A 22,962-nucleotide genomic window follows, 5' to 3' on the forward strand; every position below is an offset into this window, starting at 1 on the left:
AATCAGACTTTTTTTCTTTTCTGAAATTCCCTTTTTTAGCTTCAAGACATTCTGTCTTGTCTTTAGCAGCCAAATGGTTGTCATCTATCATTTATATCACCTTAGAGATATTTATAGATTTTGATTATGTCCCACCAGACTATTGTCTATCTTATGTCATACATATTTGTAGCTCTCTAGATAGAGCTTGCCTTGTAATTCTTGCATATTTTCTGCTATATATTTTCTCTAATTTGTTTATATTCTGTTTTAAACCATGAATACCAAAAATGCACATAGTCCCACAGGGTTTAGTAGGTACTACAGGAAAAACTCACTTACTTATATGCAGGAATGTTAGTAAGAGGGAAATCTATAGGTTTTGCTTTTTAATTTTATTAATGAAACTTTAACTACACTAGGAACATATTTATGAAATCCTTGTCTGATGCTGGTATTCAAATATTTGTATTTCCATCCTATGAATTATTGAGTACACTGAACAGCTACATTACATATCATTCAGGAAATAAAATAGGAATCAAACTTTTTGGAGAGACTGCAGTCAGAGATATTTTCTCAAAAAATATTGGAAAGTATCTTTCAGAATCATTGGTATGATGTTCAGAGGCAAAAGACATGCTCTTCATAGATAATTTGATAAGGCGAAAATGTTGTAGAGCCACTAAAGCTCCTGTCTTCACGTTACCGTGCAATTTTATCTACTTAGGCTAACCACCTAGAAACAACCAAACCATAACTGTGAAACATCAATGGAAGAGGAAAATAAAGTTCAAAGAAATTATGAAACAACTCTGGAATTTATATGAGTTTTGCTGACTACGTCACTCACTGTTATTAGCAAATAAATAGAGGTATACAACAAGTTTGATTGCACAGGCCTACTAAAACCAGCTCTCATAAGGTACTGATTTCTATTTATTGGTAGCATTTTAACATCACTTCTCCACCAGTATTGTATTTTTGTAGCTAATTAAAATGTACCATCTCTCCAGTCTGCCTATACAAAACATGCTAGATAGATGTGCTTTCAGTGCTTGGTAATTACCAGAATTATATATGAACTGTAGGACTTACTAGGACTCTAGCATACCCAGTGTACCCCAGTGGCAGACATTGACTGCAAACTTTGGCTTTGCTCACAACTCTGGAACATTTGGAGCCTAACAGCTGGTTAGTACATTACATAGATAGGAAAAAGTCATGAAATTCACATTTGTTTTGACATCCAAATTCCACTGTAATGTTGGCATCTGCAAAATTGGACTTGTCAATAGGGACTATATCTATGTTTTTCTTCTTCAAAGGAGGGAAAAATGCATACCCTGTGCTTTTACCTAGTTGTTCGCCCCGGCTTTAGCAGCATGGAGGGACTAAAAATCCACAAGACTTAATCGGTTAGACATTCTCGTGACCTGGAGAAGAAGATGGTTGACATCAAGGTGTTGAATCTGGCACTTAAACCACCCACCTCTGCAGTGTCTGGGCTGGGGCAGTTACTGTTTTGGGGGCAGAAAAGTCCATAGCAGGAGCAGTTTCTACTTGGCTATTATCCACCAGTAATCCCTCCTGGGGGTAAGGAGTCAATCTAAATAGATAAATCCTTAGAAAAAGGAAGATGCAATCAAGTCCTTTTCAACTTTACTTAATCTGGCATCAGTAAGAAGCACATCTAAAAATTCAGCTTGAAAGTTTCACTAGTGCTCCAAGCTTGAAAGCTGTGCAATGGTTTTAAGTAAAGAAAAACATCTGGAATATGCTAATTGCATCAAATCTCTGGCAGGTTTTGAAAAATCTGATTCACCAAGAACTCTGAACTCCAAATGAGAGCTCTTAATCTGTTTAGGCTTCCATTGCAAACTTTGTTCCACCCACAGAAACCCCTCTCATCTCCTCTAGCATCATTCTTTTACTTAATTGACTTATTTTCTCTAGATACTGATGTGGCTGAAGTAGTTTGATCTGATTTTGCTTTGCTTCTGACCTCACTGTTACATTTACACCCATGTGAAGCTTGTAACTATTAATATTCCCTTTCCTATTAAAAATCATTAGGCCTTTTTCAGTCAGAATGATCAATATTATAGCAGAAGAATCTGAAACACATTAGAGGTCCATCAAAGGAGAAACTCTTTTTTTCCCCATATCTCTTCTTTCTACCAGCATCCAACTCAGAATATATTGTGATTCAGAAGAATGAACAATATATGTACTTGTATTTCATAACTTTATACTTTTTCACTTGGGAATGAGATGGAAAGAAACCCTCAGAGCAGTAGAATATGATACACAGACTTGCTAAACCAACACCTACCTGCACTGACCAGGTAGGTGGCTACTAGTTTCAGGGTAGACTCAGTTTGCAGGAAATTTGGCTGTCTACACAGTTTTCTGTTGCATGGTGTTGAAATGCTCTCAGAAATGGAGATGTAATTCAGTGTAAAATTCAGTGTCTGAATTTTGAAACACTGCAGTTAGGAACCCAAGGGCATGTCTAAAACAGGTTTAGAGTTTATTATTAGCATTTCATTTTTTACAGATGGCATGGAAGAAGAGGGAATAGGTTGCAGGAAAACTCTCTTCTTCTGCAGGCTCAATGATTGGATTTACATAGGAAGCACAGCTGCCTATAGGTGCAGAGAGGTGTCTAGGGGAAATTCCAAAAGCATCGCAGTGAGTGATGTGTCTAATCAAAATGAACTCTTAAACGAGTGAAATTCCAGATCTGTTCAAGTGCTTTTACAACACCAGCAAAGAACTTCTTTGCACTGCTAGACACCTAAGTATCTCTACAAGATATCCCCCAATTAGTAGCGGCTGGCCAGCAAAAGGAAAAGGGCTGAAATGTTTTGCAGTTTAATAAATATATTCTGCTTCTGGCCTAGGAAAAGTTTCATTTTCCTGAGTGGATTTTCTGACTGTAGCTCTGACTCAAGTTACTCTGGCTAGGTACTCTGCCTCCTCAGTATGGCACCACACAGCAATAGTAAACAAGGTGAGTGGCAGTCTCCATGGAAGGATTATTTATTTACACAGTGACATGATGTGTGTCTTCCTGCAGTGATGCCACTACATAATTTCCTTAACTTTTTTCCTATCACCAGCTTCCCCTGGGGAGACAGGATGATGTTCTCTGATGTGTTGTCAGTTCATCTGAAAGAAGGAGCTTTTAATGAGGTGGTGCAAGGCAAGTGGGGCTACTGCCTATCACACAATCACTGCAGATACTTTTTCCTGTGAATGCTATGTACTAGAGAGCACTGAGAAAATTATACTTAGTGACAGAAATCAAAAGAGCCTAATTACAGTGATTTTTATAGAGACAGTTAAAGAATGCATGTCAAAAGGGACTGATATATAATTATGATAATATCAGTTGCAATTTCTGTACTATCCAATTACTGGAAATGAGTGGCATTGTGCAATTTTTTTGAAAGTGAGCTACCCTGATAACAAAATGATATAATCTTATTATGAAATTAAAATAACACTGAAAGAAAAGTAAAATTAATATATTGGTAGGAGTAATAATTAAAGAGGCAGCACTAAATGTGCTTGAAAGACAGTACAAACAGAAACCCAAGTGTCTCCAACCTCAAATCTGCTACACATTTGACTCACACTGTGACAGAAACTGAGGTGCTGCATGTGTTGCCTACACTGGCAGTCAAAATCAAGACATACTGACGTGACAAGAAGAGAATCATCATGAGTGGAGGAAGAAAGGAATAAAAAGAGGAAATATTATTAAAAATGGGAAAGACCATAAACCTAGCAATTATAGTGTTGAACTTTTCTGCAGTTTTGAGTGTCTACATGTGTTGAGTTTGCTCTGGATCCTCTGAAGTTCTCTAAACACCCACTGGTGTTCAGGTAGTTCAGATTCAGGCACAGATATCTTTGAGTACTGAGGTTCTTCTGTTTTGGTTTCTCACTGGCTGTATTTACACTGATAAAACTATCAGCAATACTTGACATAAATAAAATAGTAAAGTTATTACTTTAATTTAGCATACATTTTGCTCACCACAGATGCAATGTAATTATACAGAATTAATACTACTATACCTACTACAACATAATGCCATCTGTTGACAAATAACCTGGACCCTGGAAAACTCTAAATTTTCCATTAATATGAAATGAAAATATTAGCACAATCACATGCAAGCCCACAGACCTGCTGGTAGGTCCGTGCTCCTAATTATGGTGTAGCCTAGAAAAATCAACTATTATCTGAACAGTGGCATCAACAGATTGTCATTTCAGGTTTACAGATTTTTGTGGCCACCATGGGGAAACACCAAAAGTTTAATGGATTTTCATGGCTACTGCATTGTCATCAGTCCAGTAATGGAAAATAAGACTGAATAAAATGTTTAATATTATTCTATTTACTACCTGGAGTTCATTAATCTCATGAATTGCAGTTTGGATCACTTCCCTAAGCTCTCATCATCTTATTTAATAGCAGACACAATCTTATTTATTAGTAAAGTTTATGTATCTTTTCTAAAATTTTAAAATCATCTTATTTAATAGCAGACACAATCATATTTATTAGTAAAGTTTACATATCTTTTCTAAAATTTTAAAATGAGAAAAGTAGAGAGGCAATTAGCCAGATCCTCTTATTTACTGCATGTTTGGTAAAGACATTTCTCTATGTACTGTAACCTGTTCCCAAGAGATAATACAGAATGAAAGGATCTGACTTAACTGTCCCTGTCTTTTCAAAATCATTATAATAATTCCTCATTTAATCTAAACTTGTGCCGTTTTGGTATAAGAACAAAAACATTAAATACTTTTCTAACATGAATGTTTTAATTGCTACACATTTTCTTAAAGAAAATAGCATGTTTAAAACTCTGACTTGTCTTTAACATCCAACTAAATCAATATTTTAAATCTCTGCAGAAGTCTGACTTTTGCTCCTTTGGATAAAATGTTGGGTTTGAATGTCAAGCAGACAAAAAGAAATCTGAGTTTCTGTAGGTGATCATGGTTTTCACTGTCTAATTACAATAAAAAATGCCAGATCTAAACAACTTGAGAAAGTAGAATACATGATATTTCAATTTTGTAATAGTTTTACATGTTATTTTGTTTATTTACAATGATGTAATGTAGGAGCTGTTGAAAGTCTTACCCAGTTTGCAAGGACCATGGCTGAAGTGATTAACAGTGATTAACCATGCAAGACTGCAAAGTTTTTTTCCATCCAGGAATTTTACTTGATGAGATTGAAGTGTGAGAAATAATATAAGTTTAACACAAACCCTATTGTCTTACAAAAGAGAAAAAAAATGAAGCAACACCTGCCAACAAGAAATCAGCCAACAAAAATCCACTGACTACACTGGTGCCCAGGCTGGCAGAGCAGTCTCAGCCAATTTCTGGCATCTACCAGAGGTTTTCTTACCTTCACTGCAAACTCTGTTTCTGTAGCTTTATGAACACATCTCTTGCACACTGAATAGGAGCCAATTCCTATGTCTTCCTTGATCTCGTATCCATCTGTAAAGTGAATGTTGTTCCCATGTAACTGCTACAGGGAAAGACAAAAGAAACAAGGTAATCAGAACATGAGTATGTAAAAGTAAGGATTAGCCTCCTCTTAAAGGAGATGCTTGCTCTCATCTCCTTTACAGATATCTCTTGTCCTTAGCAGTTTTTCTAAGTCCAGTTAAAAAATTCTGAAGCTCTTTACTTAAACAAGTAAGAGCTCCCTTTTTACCTTTTCATAGTCTACAAGATGGAGTTGTCCATGTAGGAGTAATGGTAAAACTGCAGTGGAATGCAGAAAATCAACATCTATTAGAAATTCAAAGGAAACTGTGGGCCCAAATCTCCTGAAAAACCCACGTCTTGATAATATAAACTTATTTCTAACTACTGAGGGCAGAGGACTAATAAGATACTAGTGGCTTCATAGTCTTCAAAAGAGATACCCCACATATGGGGGGTGCCTCCAGACAATGAGAGGTCTTTTCCAGAATATGTTTAATTATGGATTTTGTGTGAGAGGTTATGATTTTAAGCTATTAATTTATATGCCCTTTGGAAAATGTCTGGGCAGGTGGATTGGTTAAATGGTGAAACCCAAATCTAAGGCTTTGCTGCAAATTCCATCCCAGGACTGGATGACCAGCAGCTCTAAAAATCCCCTATAATACTCTGTCTAAATATGTAACCTTGCTAGCAAAGTCCGCACAGAACCTGCTACATTATAAGACATGCGTATGTTAACATTCAATAAATTTTTACAAAGCAAATCACAGGAATATGTATAACATTTCTGGTATGTAATTGCTTGGTTAACATTTCACTTACTGTTGCATAATAGCATCTTTAAGAATATAACATAGTCCGCTGTAAATTATTAAAATAGCGATGAAAATCACAGACAGGGCTCTCCCCTTGAGGCGTGTACACCTCTGGTTGTGGGTAGGAGAGAAACTTTTTCCCAGTGAGAAAATTTGATGCATATTTAAGCAGCACAGTTCTTTTCCCTATTCACTTACCATCTGATGCATTGAGCCTTTTGTAGCAATTTATTTCTCATTTAAATTACAACAACTGTACAGCATGTTGTATGGGAATGGCAGCAAAGCACCAAGCATCTGGCAAGTCTTTCCCCCATCAAGCCACCCTGCTTTAGGTGAGTACACCCAGCTTTTTGTGAAATAGCAACAGGAGTATGGTAGCCTCTTACACCCAGGAGCTTGTGTCTGTGGGAACCTACAGCAGCAGTTCATTAAACCCCTTTGCCAATACAGCGTCATATAATCCAAGACAAAACTGTTGAGAATGACATGCATTCAGTGAAAAAACAACACTTCATTATACTTGCCCTGCGTGCATAACTGGAATAATATTTTCGGTATTCAGAAGTACTTTTCATTTAAGTTGTGATAAAGTGCAGTTCTTATTTTCTTTGCAAAGGTTGTGGGGAACGTGAACTTATGAATAAAAGCCATTGGGGAAAAATTCTGATTTTCCACCCCCTACACACTGCATGTAAACACTTCCTACCTACACTAGATATCTGTGAAATACCAGTGATAATGTTGAGTCCGTTTAAATACACTACACACATATGTATCTGCCCATCAGATGTGAAGTGTAATGTCAGCATCAGTACCTGCACAATTGGGTGAACAGTGATTTTGTGCACATCTTGCTGTGCAGGCTCCTGCACCAAGTTGGAGGCAACAAAGCTGAACCCTCTGAAAAGATGATGAGCATTGGCACTTGGAGGAACACCCGGGGAATCTGTCGGAGAAGGAAGAAAATGGCCTCATGAGCTGCATGAAGGAACAGCAGAAATAGCACCGCACCCACCAGTCAGTAGTAGATCCTGACAAACTGGTAATTACATGTGAATATAATTCACCTCCATATCAAGGCTTTGCTGTGCCTTCTCCATTCCTTTCCTCTGGATTTGAACAATGCAGGAATATTGTTTGCAAGGATTTTTCCTCTTGGATACAGACTTTTTTTTCAAAGTGCACGTTCATTCTTATGCAAAGTACTGCCAAGAGTCCACACATACAGAAAAGATACAAGGCAGTGAGGCTAGGAGAGAGAGACAGAAGACTCAAGCCAGGGCATCTTTTGACTTAGTAGAGGTTCTCCAGGGGGCAGAAAAAAGCTGCAGGCTGCTATATCTGTCCTCTGCAGCACAACTTGACTACAGACATTACAAAAGCTAGTAGCATGTTGTGTGAGTTAGGAGAATGTAGAGAAGACACAAGGAAGTGTTAAAGCACAATACTATAGTAGTGGTGGTTTGTGGCCTTATAGGGATCTTCTTATAGGGAACAGATTTAGGAGCTGGGACCTACTCCAGGGAAGACACTGGTTGACTTGTCCTCAGGTGAACAAAACAACTAGGATTGTTTTAACTAAGAGTCATGGAGATTTTCTTCCCATCCCTTCCCCTGACATGGCAAAACCAGGGGAGGAATGGCTGGAGTTCAGAAAAACCTGAATTATTCTACCTTTGGAATGGAATAACCAGAGAGCAGTTCCTAGTACCTACACCACTCCACAGTGAAGGAAACAGCATGACAAAGCAAGAAGAGAAGAGCCGTGCTTCACTTAAAATTCTGAAAAGTTTTAAAGAGATCTTTCTGCCCAGTATATGTTTTATCCCAGGTATTTTCATAAGCAAGAAGAGTCACTTTGGAAACCATTCCTTGCTAACTGACTGGGTATTATAAAACCTACGGTACTAAAATTTGCTGACCTTTCTTTGTTTTTTTGGGGGAGTTGTTTTTTTATCTTCACTTCCCTTCACATTTCCTCCAGTGCGACATGTGATTTACGATGACAAAGTTGAAGAGCTAAATCTTGTATAATGGTTATCTTTCTCCCTGTGAAAGTCACAATGCTTTGTTCCACTTGAGCATCTAAGTGTAAGGGTTTTCAAAGGCTTCATAAATCTTAAGTAATTTCCTTCATCATGCTTCACTGGGGTTAACAAACATTATTATCTTATTTACAGAGGAGGATATTTAGATACTTCAGGTGCAATTTTACTTATCTTTTTCTCAGCAGTAAAGCCAGCCTAAAATATCCCTGCCAGTTACAGCATGCTGGCCCATCAATTACAACAGTACAAGCATTTGTGGACTGAAATCTAAGTTGGATCACAAAAATGATCTTGGTTCAAATCATTATTTCTAACCTAGATTTCTTCAGTCTTCTGCTCCCTGAGGAGGTGAGTCACCACAAATGAGATGTGGGTTCACAGTGGTGAATTCAGGAAGTTAGTGGCCAGAAAAAGCAACTTCGACTTGGAAAAATCTCTGAAAAAAAGTGATGTGAAACTATACCCATAGAGATGAACTTTCAGTGTCAGAAACCACATCTTTGGCACACTTTGATCTGAGGTTAAAAATCCAGAGAAAGCTGTTTCAATCTCAAGGGCAAATAAACTTTCTGAGGTACAGAAAATCACTGGGCTGGCAAGTTACTGGATCCAAAACTTTGACATAAACTTGCTTTCAGGCAGGAGAACTCATTCTTTAAGACAGAGTGCAATATGTATCTGTACCCCCTCCTTGGTAGTACCTTTCTGACAGCTTCATTAAAACACAACTGCATGATCATGAAGCAGGAATTACGACAGTGCTTTCCATCTGGGTATCTCAGTAACACGGTTTATTTGTTTGGGGTCTATGTCAGGATAGAAAAAACACAAAATAAAAAGGGTTCCTGTTCTATTCCACTGGCAATATGAGCCAGTATTACACACTTCTGTGATTCTTTACCTCTTCTGGTTGACCCAACCAGTCAACAGTCAGGGTCTGCAAAATATCCTGCCAGTTTGCAAGGGCTTTTCCATCATTCTAGAAGTGTAAAGGCATTCACACTTTCAATTACACCTATTTTGAAATGACATGGTTTGATTCTCAGGCCACTTTCCACAGTAGCCCAAAGCAGAACTGAGTGAGGTCATCTGCCCACCCCAGCCACTGCCTCAAGACCAAACTTCCATGTCAGAATCTGTACGACATATCAAACTGAATTAAGCAACAGTAGTAACATGCAGAGTGTAAAATATAGCCCCAGGCATCAGTACAAACAATGAAGTGTGAACTACCAAAGCAATCCAAATTCTTAATGCTTCTCTGCAAGTCAGTGAGGCTTCCCAAAGCAGCACCAGAGACTGCACTTCTCTCCAGATCAGACTGATTTGCAGTCTCCAATATTTCAGAGAAATTAGTTCCTCTGAAATCTAAATGAAAACTAAAATCAGAGGATGGAAATGTCTAGTATCCAAATATCATTTGCTTCCATGCAGTGGGATAGGAACATCAGAACACGACCAACATATACTGGAGACAGGTGGATGTTCCAGTTGGACACATATAAACCAGAGTGTAATATTTTTAGAGTTTGCATAAGGCAGCATGTCCTTGCCAGAAAAAAACTAGGAAACAATTGATAAAAGATTTAGAGTAGATACCGTTATTTCAAACTCCATGAAAGGAAGTTTGGGTCAGGCCTAGAATAGACATTAGGGCTAGTTTTAAGAAAAAAATGGTGTAGGTCATGATCAGCTTGAACAAAAACGACAGGAAATCTCAGCTGTGATTTATGTGCTATAATGTAGCTGTTTTTGTAATGGTCTTTCACTCTCACTGCAACAGTTCTGGGGCAACTTGAAGGTTGGAGCTTGAGACCTTATACTTGGTTATTACAACAATGCTATGTGATATTTACAGTTCTTACCATCTTCAAAGTGTTTTACAAACAACAGCTAATTAAATTGTTATATTTTAGAATGTATAAATAAATACTTCTTTACACAGGAATATCACAGACGGAAATGTAATGTAACTTATCCATATCTAGCAAGAGGAAATATAAGTGGGATTACCACTCTGACATTACCGGTATTCTTGCTTTCCACTAAAAGAGTGGAAAGATGGAGTTTTGTGCAACAATCACTATGGGTTTCCCTTTCCCCATCCATCGACGTGGGGGAGCCCAGCTCTAGTTCCTTCTCCGCCTGAGGAACCATTTCCGACGTCTTGTGGGACGGGGAAGGGGAACTCCAGAAACAGGGTTTTTCAGGCCCCGAGCCTGGAGGGGAGAGGTGCCCTCCCCTCCCCCCACCACCCACGTGGCTCCATGGCAGGCACAGAGACAGCACACCGGGCGTGGAGAGGAGGCAAGAGAGAGTTTATTGTTGGGAAGGGGTTTATAAAGCTTTTAGGAGGGTCAAAGGGGAACCAATCACAAGTTCAGGGTCACACAAAAGAAACCATCAGGTAAAGGGTCAACAGCCAATAGGAATGGCTTAAACAAAGGACCAATGGGACACCTCAGGACACCTTTCCCAGGACACTCCTGCATGGGAGATAACAGTTGCTGTGGGGGGTGTTGGGAAGAAGAAACACGTGTTTGCAAAGGGACCACAAAGAGCCATTTTAAGACATGTTTAAACAAGTTTCTCATCAGGTATAGTGCTACAGCCCAACCTTATTTATTCCCTAAAGATGAATATGTCTTTTATTGATATATGGATTTTAAATTTACCTCATTCTCTTAGTGTCTGAGGGTGTCCCTATAAAACAGAATTTAAAAATGGTTTTATTGATGAAACAAGTTTTTCACTGGCACAAACTTTCAATTTACTGCAGAACCAAACAAACTACTTATTGCTGTTAATTTTAGTTTCATTAGAGTCCAAATGGTTGTTTTCTTCTGTTTCTCGGAGGCAGTCTCGGCGTCCGGAGGGGCTGCGGCGGTGGCTGCTGCGGCCGCATGGCGGGACGGGGGGTTGCCGTGTGCAGGAGCAGGAGCACGGTGCAGGCGGGATCGGCGGGGGCCGGGGCCGCCAGCAGCGTCGGGGTCTCGGCGGGGCGGCGGCGGCACCGCAGGTGTCCGATCCGGTCTGTTGCGGGGCAGGGTCCGCCCCGGGCGGCTCGGCGGGAGCTGCAGCAGCGAGGCAGGAGCGGGGCCGGCCGATGTCGGGGCTTCCCCGGAGCCGCGGCGCGGCGGGCCGGCCTGGGGCCGGGCGGCGCGGGGAGAGGCAGCTGATGTCGGGGCTGCGGCGCGAGCGGCACGGCGGGCGGCGCGGGGCCGCGCAGGGGGATTGCTGCGGAGCTGTTTCGAGCAGCTTTAACCCTTTTTTCGCCATGCTGGCGTGGTAACTATCTTTCAGGTTAGCAAGCAGTCTTATTAGATGACTTGCAGATGGAATTACATATGTTCTTTAAGCTTGCTTTTTCTCTCTTAAAGAGGCATGCACGCTTCTTGTAGTTACAGGTTTACAGGGGGAGAGGTTTAGGGAGTATGCCGAAGTTTCCTTAAAAGGGGATATGCCGGGCCTGCTCCTTACCTGACTGTCCTCAGGAAGGTTGAAGATACTCAGATCAGGCTCCTCTCTTGTGGTGATGCAAGCCTGATAATATCTTTTACCGCTTAGACCCGGTTCGCCGTTGACACAGACGTCGCCCCAGCCTGTGCTTAGGATTGCTTTTATCTTCACAGAAGAGTTCAAACAATCGTGGCCTCACCACGTGGCCCAATTACGGCGAATTGAGGGGGATGGGGGAGACTTCGGGGCGCCGGGGAACACAGATATCGCATCTGTGCTTTAGGAATCCACCTATCTTCATAGAAGAGTTCAGCAAGATTCGTTTCCTCACACGGTGGGCACCAGATATGGGTTTCCCTTTCCCCATCCTCGACGTGGGGGAGCCCAGCTCTAGTTCCTTCTCCGTCTGAAGAACCATTTCCGACGTCTTGTGGGACGGGGAAGGGGGACTCCAGAAACAGGGTTTTTCAGGCCCCGAGCCTGGAGGGGAGAGGTGCCCTCCCCTCCCCCCACCACCCACGTGGCTCCATGGCGGGCACAGAGACAGCACACCGGGCGTGGAGAGGAGGCAAGAGAGAGTTTATTGTTGGGAAGGGGTTTATAAGGCTTTTAGGAGGGTCAAAGGGGAACCAATCACGAGTTCAGGGTCACACAAAAGAAACCATCAGGTAAGGGGTCAACAGCCAATAGGAAAGGGTTAAACAAAGGACCAATGGGACGCCTCAGGACATCTTCCCAGGACACTCCTGCATGGGAGATAACAGTTGCTGTGGGGGGTATTGGGAAGAAGAAACACGTGTTTGCAAAGGGACCACAAAGAGCCATTTTAAGACATGTTTAAACAAGTTTCTCATCAGGTATAGTGCTACAAATCACCTTCACATATAGTGCACAAAGTGTGATATTCCTATTAGGAGATGGAAGTTACATGAACAACATTCTCACTGCAAACACTTTCTAAATATTGTGGGCCAAATTTCCTGTTGGCATAACCGTAACTCTGCTGATCTGAGAACTTGATGATTCTTCATTGCTGTTAACCACATACTAACTTCCAATAGTTCATAGTCTATGGGACTTCATAATTAAATAAAACATCTATGAAATATATAATTATATACTGACTTGTAGAGATGCAAAGTTCTTTGAAGCTGAGGTAATTTAAAATAGTTTAATTCAGCTAGTGTAAGCAATGGCGAGGAATAAAATAGCAAATCAACAGTTACTTTTCCTTTTAAAAATGTGAAATCTGTGCTTCCTGGAGACAAATTAATGTGAAACTGGTGAAATGCTTATGGGGCTTCTTCTCTTGGAAATGCAAAGCAATCTTTGCTTCTTGCTGGATGTTGCCAAACCCTGTAACCCCACAGGTGATCTGACTTTAAGACCCCGTTGAAACAGTAAGTGAAAGGAAGAATGAACTTACTAACTGAAAAGTTATATTACCATGTGCCACCTTACTAACCTGTGGGGGTTCGAGATGTGAACTCTGGATCAAAATGAAAGGTGTCTTCTGGCCGTCCCACTGCGGGCTTGAAAGGCGGCTTGATTTCTTTTCTGTACAGTTTCTACAAGGAGAAGAACAGGTCACAATCAACATCAATGTGTACAACTTCAGTATCTGGAGATAGACTCCCCCACTTTCTTTAGGGTGTCCTCTCTCAGCTCTGTGGTATCCTTGCAGGACTGACAGAAAAGGAGGACATATCCATGGATCTGGCTCCTGCTTGACAGGTTGGCTTAGAATCTGTGCCCTGGATGGTCCCTGCACTTTTTAGCCACTGTAATCTGAAATATGAACACAAATGTTTCTAAGGAAAATTTAGCCCATAGACTGGCACAGTGTTCCAGCTGGGGCCTCTGGAAATTCACTGGTCTAGGGACAGGATTGGAATGTGCAATGGTAACATCAAGAAACAGGGTGACTTTAGTGGCGCAGCAATGGCTATCAGCACAAAGAACCACTGGGAAGCTGTGACCGTTTTAGCATTTACTATTTGTGAAGAACTAGCAACATGTTTGACATGCTGCCAGACTAAGCTGAGCAACAGGCTTGGCTGCCTGGTCCTTACAACCTAAACAAGAGACTTGTTGTTTTGGCATATCTGGTAAAATGGAAGGGGACTAACAGCTGAGGATTAGATGAAATTCCCATCAAAATATGCTAGGAAGATGCACAGTGGATGGGTGGGAAATCACACTGAAGGTTTAATGTGGCTTGAGCAGAGGAGCAAAACCAAGGAAAAACATAAAGAAGAGAGGAAGGTAAGCACTGCTAGGTGTGTGAGTTTCTGGGGGTGACTGAGGGGTCATGCAGGGTATCACCTAAGTAATAGGCACCATAAATTCATCCTAATACACTGCCTTTATTATGAGGGACTTCGTGGTCTCCTAATTCATGCTTTAAGAAATTCATTCTTTAAGAAATTGCTACACCATGTTCCTTTGCAAGCATTTACACACACACACATACACACATTTTGAGAGATGAACAAACTCAGGTGCAGCATGTCTGGATCTGATCCAAAGCCTCAAGAGGTTGATGGAAAGAGCCTTTTGCATCATCTCTGCTTGAAATGGCCAAGATATTATGTTGATGGCAGCATGGGTAACAGAGCTTCAGTTTGACTCCCTGTCCCATGTTTTAGTCCCTAGACTGCATTTCCTTTCTAGCAATGCTTTTGTTCTCAGGTTTCAAAGGGCTGAATCAGTTACCACAGACAGTTCCCCATAATTAACATGTCTGAGCATAAATATAACATTTCATCCAAACTTTCAAGTCATGATAAGAACTGGAGAGTTCACTTTATGACTGTTTGTAATATGCATTTTAAGGTTAGCTCTCGAAACAACTTCCTAATGAGCTAATTTTTCAAAATATTTAATGAGATTAATAAATGCTTGTCCACCTCTTTGCATGCAGGATGATTCTTTTTAACTGTAGGTTTTGTGGTAAATTAACTTCTGTAATATAAAGCTTGTGGTCAAACCTAAGATATACACATATCACCATAATTTGAACTTGATTTTGCATTGATAAATAAAGGTTCTTGAAGCAGGAAATTCTGTAGCATAATATTAGCCTTAACAGAAAGGATATGTCTGTGGTTGAATTCCTTGGAAAAATGAAATAGTGAGCCTGAATATAATAATTAATGGCCATTTCACCATAAAAAGTTTCCGCTCGGATAAAACTGCTCCGTATCTTCTGAGAGAAAAAGAGAAGAATAACTGCTGTGAGCCACAATGGAAAGCCAGTCTTCCAAATAATTAAAAGCCAATTTCAATCTTAAGCAGGAAGTGTCCCTCATCAGCTGAAAAATATCAACATAGCAATTAACATACATCTTTTTTTGTCTGCACAGAACTTTAAAAGAGAACTCGGCACCTACTGAAGGCTTTTCTACTGCTAGGATTTCACCTTGAGAAAGCTATTTGCTTCCAGCTTCCCTTTATTTGTCTTAATTCGCAACTGCAGTGCTTCTACTGCAGAAAGCAATATGGTCACATTCATGTGCTTCCTCCCTGAATTAACTGTACCGCTTATCCTGTGAGGTCCAAAACTTGGAAAGTGTTTTAGAGCTGTGCATCGTTCAGGAACTGCATTCTCTTTTATTATCATAACCATATTCTCTCTGGCCTCTTAATTCCTTCACCCGTCTGTAGTTTCTTAAGTGCTGTTGGAGCTACATTTGTATTTGGAATCCCTAACTCATATCCTCCACTACTAGGGAGGGATTTAAGATTCTCATGAGTCACACGCCATCTAAAGATGTGTAATCACGAAGTTGCTTTCTGGAAGGGGATGGAAACAAAGAAGTTGCTTGTGCAAGTGAAAGACACTTCTGAGCACAACCCAGATGACTCCCTTTTCCATTTCCTTTTCCATTTGTGATAGAAATTATTTCTGGCGTTTCTGACTAGACAATGGAACAGTAAAAGGTAAACTGCCTAAAACTTTTTTGCCCCAAGCTCTTGAATCGGGTAACTAAATGGCATCATCAAGGAAAAGCAGAGCAGTGTCATCTATGGCCTTCTCCATCCCAAACTAGCTCCAGTTCTCTGAGTGAACCACAACAACCAAAGCCAAATCACTAAACCAAGGCAGCCCAACACAGTTAAACACGAAGGCCTGCTGCAGGCAGAATGCCTCTTCCTTTAAAAACCTGCATCCTGTAGACTGCAAAACACAATGTGAAACAAGCTGATCTAAGAAAACAGTAAGAATCACAGCCATTGTTTTCTACATACAGAGAAAAAATCGTTCGGAGGATTTGAGATCCTTCTGGATTTCTCAAGAGTATTTCTAATTTTAGGAAACATATTAACCTACTATCCCTTACCATGGTCCCAAAACTATTCAGGGCTGATGTATCTTGACCTTGACCTCTTCCAGCAGAAACCAACCAGGGTGGCAAATGACACAGCAAGTTAAATTTCAAATCTTGTCTTCAACCATTTCTATCATGCTGTCACATAACTTCTGTTAAAGTTTAAACAATTATGTACTTTCCAAGTCATGGTGATACTGGTACTGTATGCAAAAGTCACTGTGAATTCTGTTATCCATTTAAATGGGAACAGAGTCCTAGTTTTCTCAGTTTAAATCCCAGTTTTTATATCCAAATTATTGTTTTGGATCTTATTAGGCATTCAAAAGAGACTTTGGATATGTAAGTGCTAATTGGAGCATTTAAATTTCAGATTGGGTGCTTAAGATCATTATATGTGTGTTATTTTGCACAAGTATAAGAAGCTGAAGATTTTTTTTCCTTCCACATTGTTTACACATCCATAAAGGAGAATTGCATTCCTTAGCCCTTAATGTTTTCTTGAGAATGTGACTTCTTTCTCTTTCCCAGTAAAGAATAATGTCCTACATCCCATCCCCCCTTTTTTTAATTGGCCACAGCATTGACTTAGCACAGAAAAATATGACTGACAGATATCAGGAATCATACAGAGCTGTCAGATCCAGAGGCTGTGCTGAGGGAGTGTATAATCCACATAACAAGGGAGATGAACTCCAAGGTGTGAAAGTACTGATTTAGATATTCACACCTGAATACATATCCATGCTTCTGTCTACTTATCAACCCCTCACATCCTTCTGAGACTTTGATAATCAGTACCTACAGATTAATAATACTTATGAATTAACTAGAAAACAGTTCTACACGAGCTTGAGAAACTATGAGCTTCTATCAACTCCCTTTCTGATTTCATATAGAAACATTTTTATTTGAAATAACTAATTTTTCTCCGGGTCTCAGTGACCTTTTCTTAAAATATGTTGCCAGATCTCTAATATGAGCTTCATCTGAACACCTCCTCAGGCAGAACTCAAATAATACACCTAGTCTAGTAACAAAATGCTGCAACATTTTGTGTTTTTTTCTTCTAATTGATGAGCAGTTAATTTTTCATCATCTTTAAAAAAATGCACTCCTAAAAAAACCCATTAAGAGATGTAAATGCTTTACATGTGCCTGGTAAATATCAAGAAGAAGAAAAATGGTTTAATTTAATTAAAAACTATTTAGTAATTTCCTCAATTGAGTTTCTTTGATCAAGAATTGAATTATTCCTTAGACAACTTCTAGAAATAGAAAGATGCTACCCTCCACAGTGATGCACTTGTAGTGTCAGAATAAACTCCCTTGCTACATATACCTGTCATGGAAAATCCAATGAGCAGACTAAAGGATGAACTACATTCTAAAATGCTTGTCCTCTCCTAGATTAATGGCTCAATGTTATTGCCTGCAAACAACAGAAAAGATAGCAGAATTCAAACCTTGGGGTTAATTTTTGCAGTTGGTAAAACCCGCAATTAATTCATGCTTTCAGTTTAGTTTGATCTCTGATTACTATTGAAGGAAAAAGAACTTGATTCCACTTTCTTCTCATTCCTTTCCTCAGCTGTATTTTACAGTTTATTTCCTAGCATGTCATTTGCTCTGGTTCCAATTTAGCCTGTCATCCAAACAAAAACTACTGTTTATAGCCCACTCCTTCAACTGCAGTCTCCAAAAAGGGATTTCATTTTTCATTTTCAATGAAAAACCAGAAATGCATCATGCATGGCCTGGAAAGAAGAAACAGTAATTAAAAAAAACAGGAACCAGACTGTGCTTTCTCAGAGCCAGTGGTTGAAACTATCTGAGGTCAAGTCGTTTTGGGTCTGCTTCTCTTAGGAAGAAAAGGGGGTGCAAGGTTAGTAAGCAGGTAAAACTGCCAAGGAGCTGGGCATCTAGCCTCCTTCCTGAGAGTCCCAGCCTTGATCACAAAAGACAGTCCATTCATTTAACAACAGATTTACTGAATTTGCATCACAGTGCCTACTAAATGCCTCAGAGCAGTAAGACTGATATTTGCAGAAATCTTCGTCTATTTTTCACGCTGTAAAGTGGGAATTTAGGGCTTTATTATGGGGTGACAACAGCTGTAAAAATGAGACTCTTACAGAGATTAGCTCATGCCAAAATTTAAATCTAGGCATAAAAACTCTGTGTCAGATTGTCCACAGTTCATTTAGTACAGAAGTTAACCAGAAGTTAAACCTAGGGTGACTAGAGATTTTGCTGAAGAATGGCACTCTGGAACATGAGAATGACATCTGCGAAAGGCCAGGAGGAGGAGGGTTGTTCTCTGGCCACAGTCATGTTTTCCAGGATGATATTTACTGCCTCTGCACAGAGTGGTCATGCGCTATCAGCACTGATGTGCTTGGCAGCAGCATCTGCAGCAGGGTAACAGGGGCCATTTTTACACTGTGTATGTTGTTTCCACTGTGTTCGCTGCCTTCATGCAAACCAGACACTATATCTGGTTGTGTCTGTTTAAAGACAGTGAAAGATAGGAAATAACTGCACCAACAGGTAAACACATTCAAACCCCAAGAGAACAGCTCTGACAATACTCTGAAATGATGGTCCGAGTCATATGTTTCCATCTGTGATTCTACTGACTTCATCACTGCAATATCTAGACTTCACACACAACTTGTGTGTGAAGGAATAAGCTAACTCATTTCTGTTTTGAATCTCTTCTTAAAATTAGATGATGCAACTTGGCGGTTTGTTCCCGATTATCACGTCACTTTTGCAGGAAAAATCATGCTTAAAAAAAAGTCCTGTTTCATACTGCATTTCCAGCAGAAACTAACCCATTCTGACCCTTCATGATAAGGGAGTTTTTGATGGAGGATCAAAAGCTGAAATCTTCTGTGCTGTCAGTCACAGCAGTCCTATCATAGCTGCCAAGGTAGTACAGAAGTTCTCCAAAAGAGCTTGCTTCTTTGTCTCTGAGGTCTTTATATTACCAAGGCATAAAGTAAATTAACATTTCTGTCCTGCCTCAACAGCGTTGTTTGCTGACTGCCTGCAAATTGATGTGAGAGATTCTGTATACTTTAGAGGAGAACAAAATGAGGGCATCAGGGACTTTTCCTGCAACCATATAGAGATCAGCCATAAACATCTGTGTCTGATCCATTTCTGTTCTCTCTTCTCTGACCCTGTTCCCTTTCTGTCCATGGAGAACACGTTAACAGCTGGTTGGATGATCACTGTTAAGTCAAAGTCCTGGCTTCAGCTCAGGGCCAGGCTGGCTCACATTGCTCTGAAATATATACAATACTGTAGCTGCTGTAATGAGATAAGTCTCCCAAGATCTCCATGAGTGACTGGAAAAATAGAATAAAATGAGGAAATATATTATAAAGATGATAGCTGATCTGTGTAATAATGATCTGTCTGTCTCAAAGAAAGTGCAAGAAGCACTAACTGTGTTGGATTAGAATGGATCTTTACAGTTACATTTTACAGCAGAGTTAGAGGGCTAGATAGGACATCAAAGGGCAATTAAATCCATGTTCCTCTCTACCTCCAAGGCATGTTCAAGCATACCTGTTTTCTTCGTGGTAGATATTTCCCTGTCCATAAGAGCTGTTTCAAATGATGGAGGAGTGTTGAGTTTCCTCAGGAACTGGCATGAAATTGTTCCCTAAAGAACTGAGCTTGAAACAATCACCAATTATCATGACAGAAGGTGGTCTTGAGGAGTCTCATGGGACAAAACTGACTTTTCTGAAAACCTTTCCAAGATGCAGAGCCTCATTTATCTGTGATGAGTTAATGAGTTGCTCCACTAGCAAACACAGAAGAAAAATCCTCTCACTGCTCCAGTGCTTCTTATTACATCAAGACATATTCATCTGACCTGTACTTTGATTGCAAAGCTGAGGACTGTGGAGATATTGGAGGATTAGAGGGGGAGGGGAAAGAAAAAAAAAGAAAAAAAAAAAGAACCCAAGTCTTCTGAATTCCCTATTTTTTATTTTCACTTACTGTTTCCATAAATGTAGTCATCATACAGAATTTCATCATTAGTAAGAAGTAGAAGAGGAAACAGAATCTAGACTCCAGAACATATGTACTGGGATTAAAAGTCAGGTGGACCATAAAGGAAAGTCTCAAACTCCATTTTGACTGATCATGTTTTAACATGCTTATGAGTCATGCCAACTCTTCAACATGCTACTCAAACTGGGTTTTTCTAATAAGTTTTTCCAAAATAAATGATTTTGTGGGCCTTTCAAAGGCTACCTGGGCACCACAAAATGTTCTTTCACAGGAAGTCCTGGGCAGCAGTTTGAGAATAGCTCTGCCAAACACATTCATGTGTTTTTATCAGAATTTATCTTAAGAACTGCATCAATGTGAGCTGTTACACTAGCATTTATGAGCTAACACATTAAATACTGAAGAGACATAACAACCATAACACAGGTTGGGTAAAATTAAACTAGAAAATGCTAGAGGATGTGGCAAACAGGAGCTCTGATGTACTGGTAGTTGTTCAGAGCAAGAAAGAAAAATGTTTGCTTCCAGGTTTGTTTAAAAATAAATTGATTTGAACAAATAGGACGCTGAAAATATGAGATTTAACCTCTTACATGTCTAAATCAAATATGTAGCTAATCTCTACCACCAGCTTTATGAGCTGTAGCTGATAGCAATAAAAGAAATCCTTGTTTACCATTCTGTTAATCACCTCTGACATGTCTTATTTGAACCATGCTTCATTTGATCAAATGTTTGCTGTTCCAATTTTGAGTGCTGATGTTAAAATAATAGCTCACCTCAATCAAACATCAAACACTTTTAAGAGGAGCTGACGTTTCCAGTTCTGGCTGGTTGACTTGTATGCTCAGAGGTGTAAAATCCCACTTTTGAAAATCTATCTATTTGGGGGGCTTTCTATGGCCCCCACTGCAACCTAGTGGATGGGGCAGATACTGTCCTACGGTCGCTTAGGCCAAAGTGATAAGAATGGGTTAACAAAGCTATCCTGTTGGAAGATTTATGATTCTTTTAGCATAAAGCAGCACAACCTCCTGTACAGCCTGTTGTACCAGCTCTGTAGACGCCCAGGAAGTCCCAGTAGCACCATGTTGTGTTTGGGAAAAGAGAGGGCCTGGAGGTCTTGGAGCTACTGTTGGCAAGCATGTAGAAGCAGACCTGGGGCTGCTCTAAATAATTACAAGAGAGAAAAGAATTCCTGAAGGTCCCTGATATTGGAATAAAACTAGCCTTTAGTCCAGCATGCCCAACTGAGTGAGAAGGGACAAGTAGTTCAATAGGGAATGTAAAAGCAAAGCAATGGAGGGACCTAGAGCATCAGATTGATTCCCTATGAAGTATCTCTTTCAAGCCCAATCCTTTGCCTCTGTTTTCTTTTACAACTGATTAATACAGGAATTATTTCATTTAAAGCTACTCATTTTCACTCCATCCAGCTCCCAAATCGAAGTCTCATGTTTATTAGAGCTGAATGTGGAAATTATTCTGCAGAATGCTGCAAATAGCCTCAGGTAGTATAATGATTAGACAGACTATCAGATAAAACAGAGATAAGAAGTTAGAAAAAAAGGCAATGCTGAAAGCAGCTTTCTATTCCTTTCATTTGTGGGTATGTGAACAAACATATATATATAGAATCATAAAATCATTTAGATTGGAAAAAACCTTTAAGACCAGCGAGTTCAACTATAAACCCACCACTGCCAAGTATGTATGCAAGAGAGATACAGGCACCCACTGAATAGGCTCTAGCTCCTGGGTTCTCTACATTAGAGAATGCCTTTTTTCCTAAGCATGGCAGTTTGTCTTCACAAAATTTAGCTAAGAAAAAAAATTATAAAAAAATTCCACTTACGTTCCAGTCTATAGTAACAAAGAAAGGATGACGTTTAATTTCTTCCACTCCATCAAATCCAGCACCTGGCAAGAGAATGAAAGAATCAAAATGAAGTAATGCTTAGAAGAGTACTGCATGACATCTCTTCTTCTGTCTTCCTCCCCATCCCAACTTTTCTTCTGACAAAGTCAGAGTTACCACATAAACATTTCTTCTAGTCAAGGAACCCTGACAGTTATACTGTCATAACAGTATAAACTACCAAAAATACAGACAAGGGCACTTCATTAATGAGAATCTGATGGCTGAGGGTTTTTACTTTTCTCTAATTGAGGATGCTGTCAAGGCTGAATAGCTGCACATTCAAGCTTTGAATGAGACACGGGATTTTAGGCACAGCAGAGCACATGCACCAGCGAGGTCAGGAGAGGCCTCAAGACATCCTCATACTCTGGCAAGGCTACAGCTGCTCCCTGCCACCAGCAGCAGCTCTTCTATGTGCACCGACTTTCAGATCTTGACTAGCTACCCGTTCTTCACAGGCAAAGAAAGCTGCACTACAAATAAGTACAGATTCAAAATACCAAAAGGCTCCAAATGATTTGACATAAGCCACGGTTTTAGGTTCCCCCTTTTCAAATATTGTCTTCAAATTCCTCTGAGTACCAAAATCATCACTCTCAGTGTTATGTTTCCTTCAGTATTAAATTTCTGTTACATTACTATAGGAATTGGAGGGAAAGTCCTCTGAGATTGGGTAAGAAACCTAATTTCTTCATTACTTTTGCCTTATGTCTTCACTGAAGATTGCCTTTTTTTATTCCTTTACCTCAATTTATTTGCTTTAGTGCCATCAGAAAATCCAAGAGGTGCTCAGTAATAATTAAACAACTGTCAGAGATGATTTAGAATGCCATTTA

The 22,962-nt window shown here is 39.9% G+C and overlaps 1 protein-coding gene across 1 annotated transcript in view; it reads right to left on the minus strand.

The window, feature by feature from the left end:
- The window catches only part of RPS6KA2 (ribosomal protein S6 kinase A2), a 54,819-nt gene that overhangs the window by 26,193 nt on the left and 5,664 nt on the right, over positions 1-22,962 (minus strand). The window contains exons 2-5 of the mRNA XM_039384647.1: positions 22,061-22,125; positions 13,305-13,407; positions 7,148-7,278; positions 5,426-5,551 (exon numbers count right to left, since the gene is read on the minus strand). Of these exons, the coding sequence (XP_039240581.1) occupies positions 5,426-5,551; positions 7,148-7,278; positions 13,305-13,407; positions 22,061-22,125 (425 nt within the window). The remainder of the gene's footprint in view (positions 1-5,425; positions 5,552-7,147; positions 7,279-13,304; positions 13,408-22,060; positions 22,126-22,962) is intronic.

Source organism: Pipra filicauda, unplaced genomic scaffold (assembly GCF_003945595.2).
Source record: "Pipra filicauda isolate LSUMZ 115617 unplaced genomic scaffold, ASM394559v2 scaffold367_size712859_pilon, whole genome shotgun sequence".
NCBI classification, from domain to species: Eukaryota; Metazoa; Chordata; class Aves; order Passeriformes; family Pipridae; genus Pipra; species Pipra filicauda.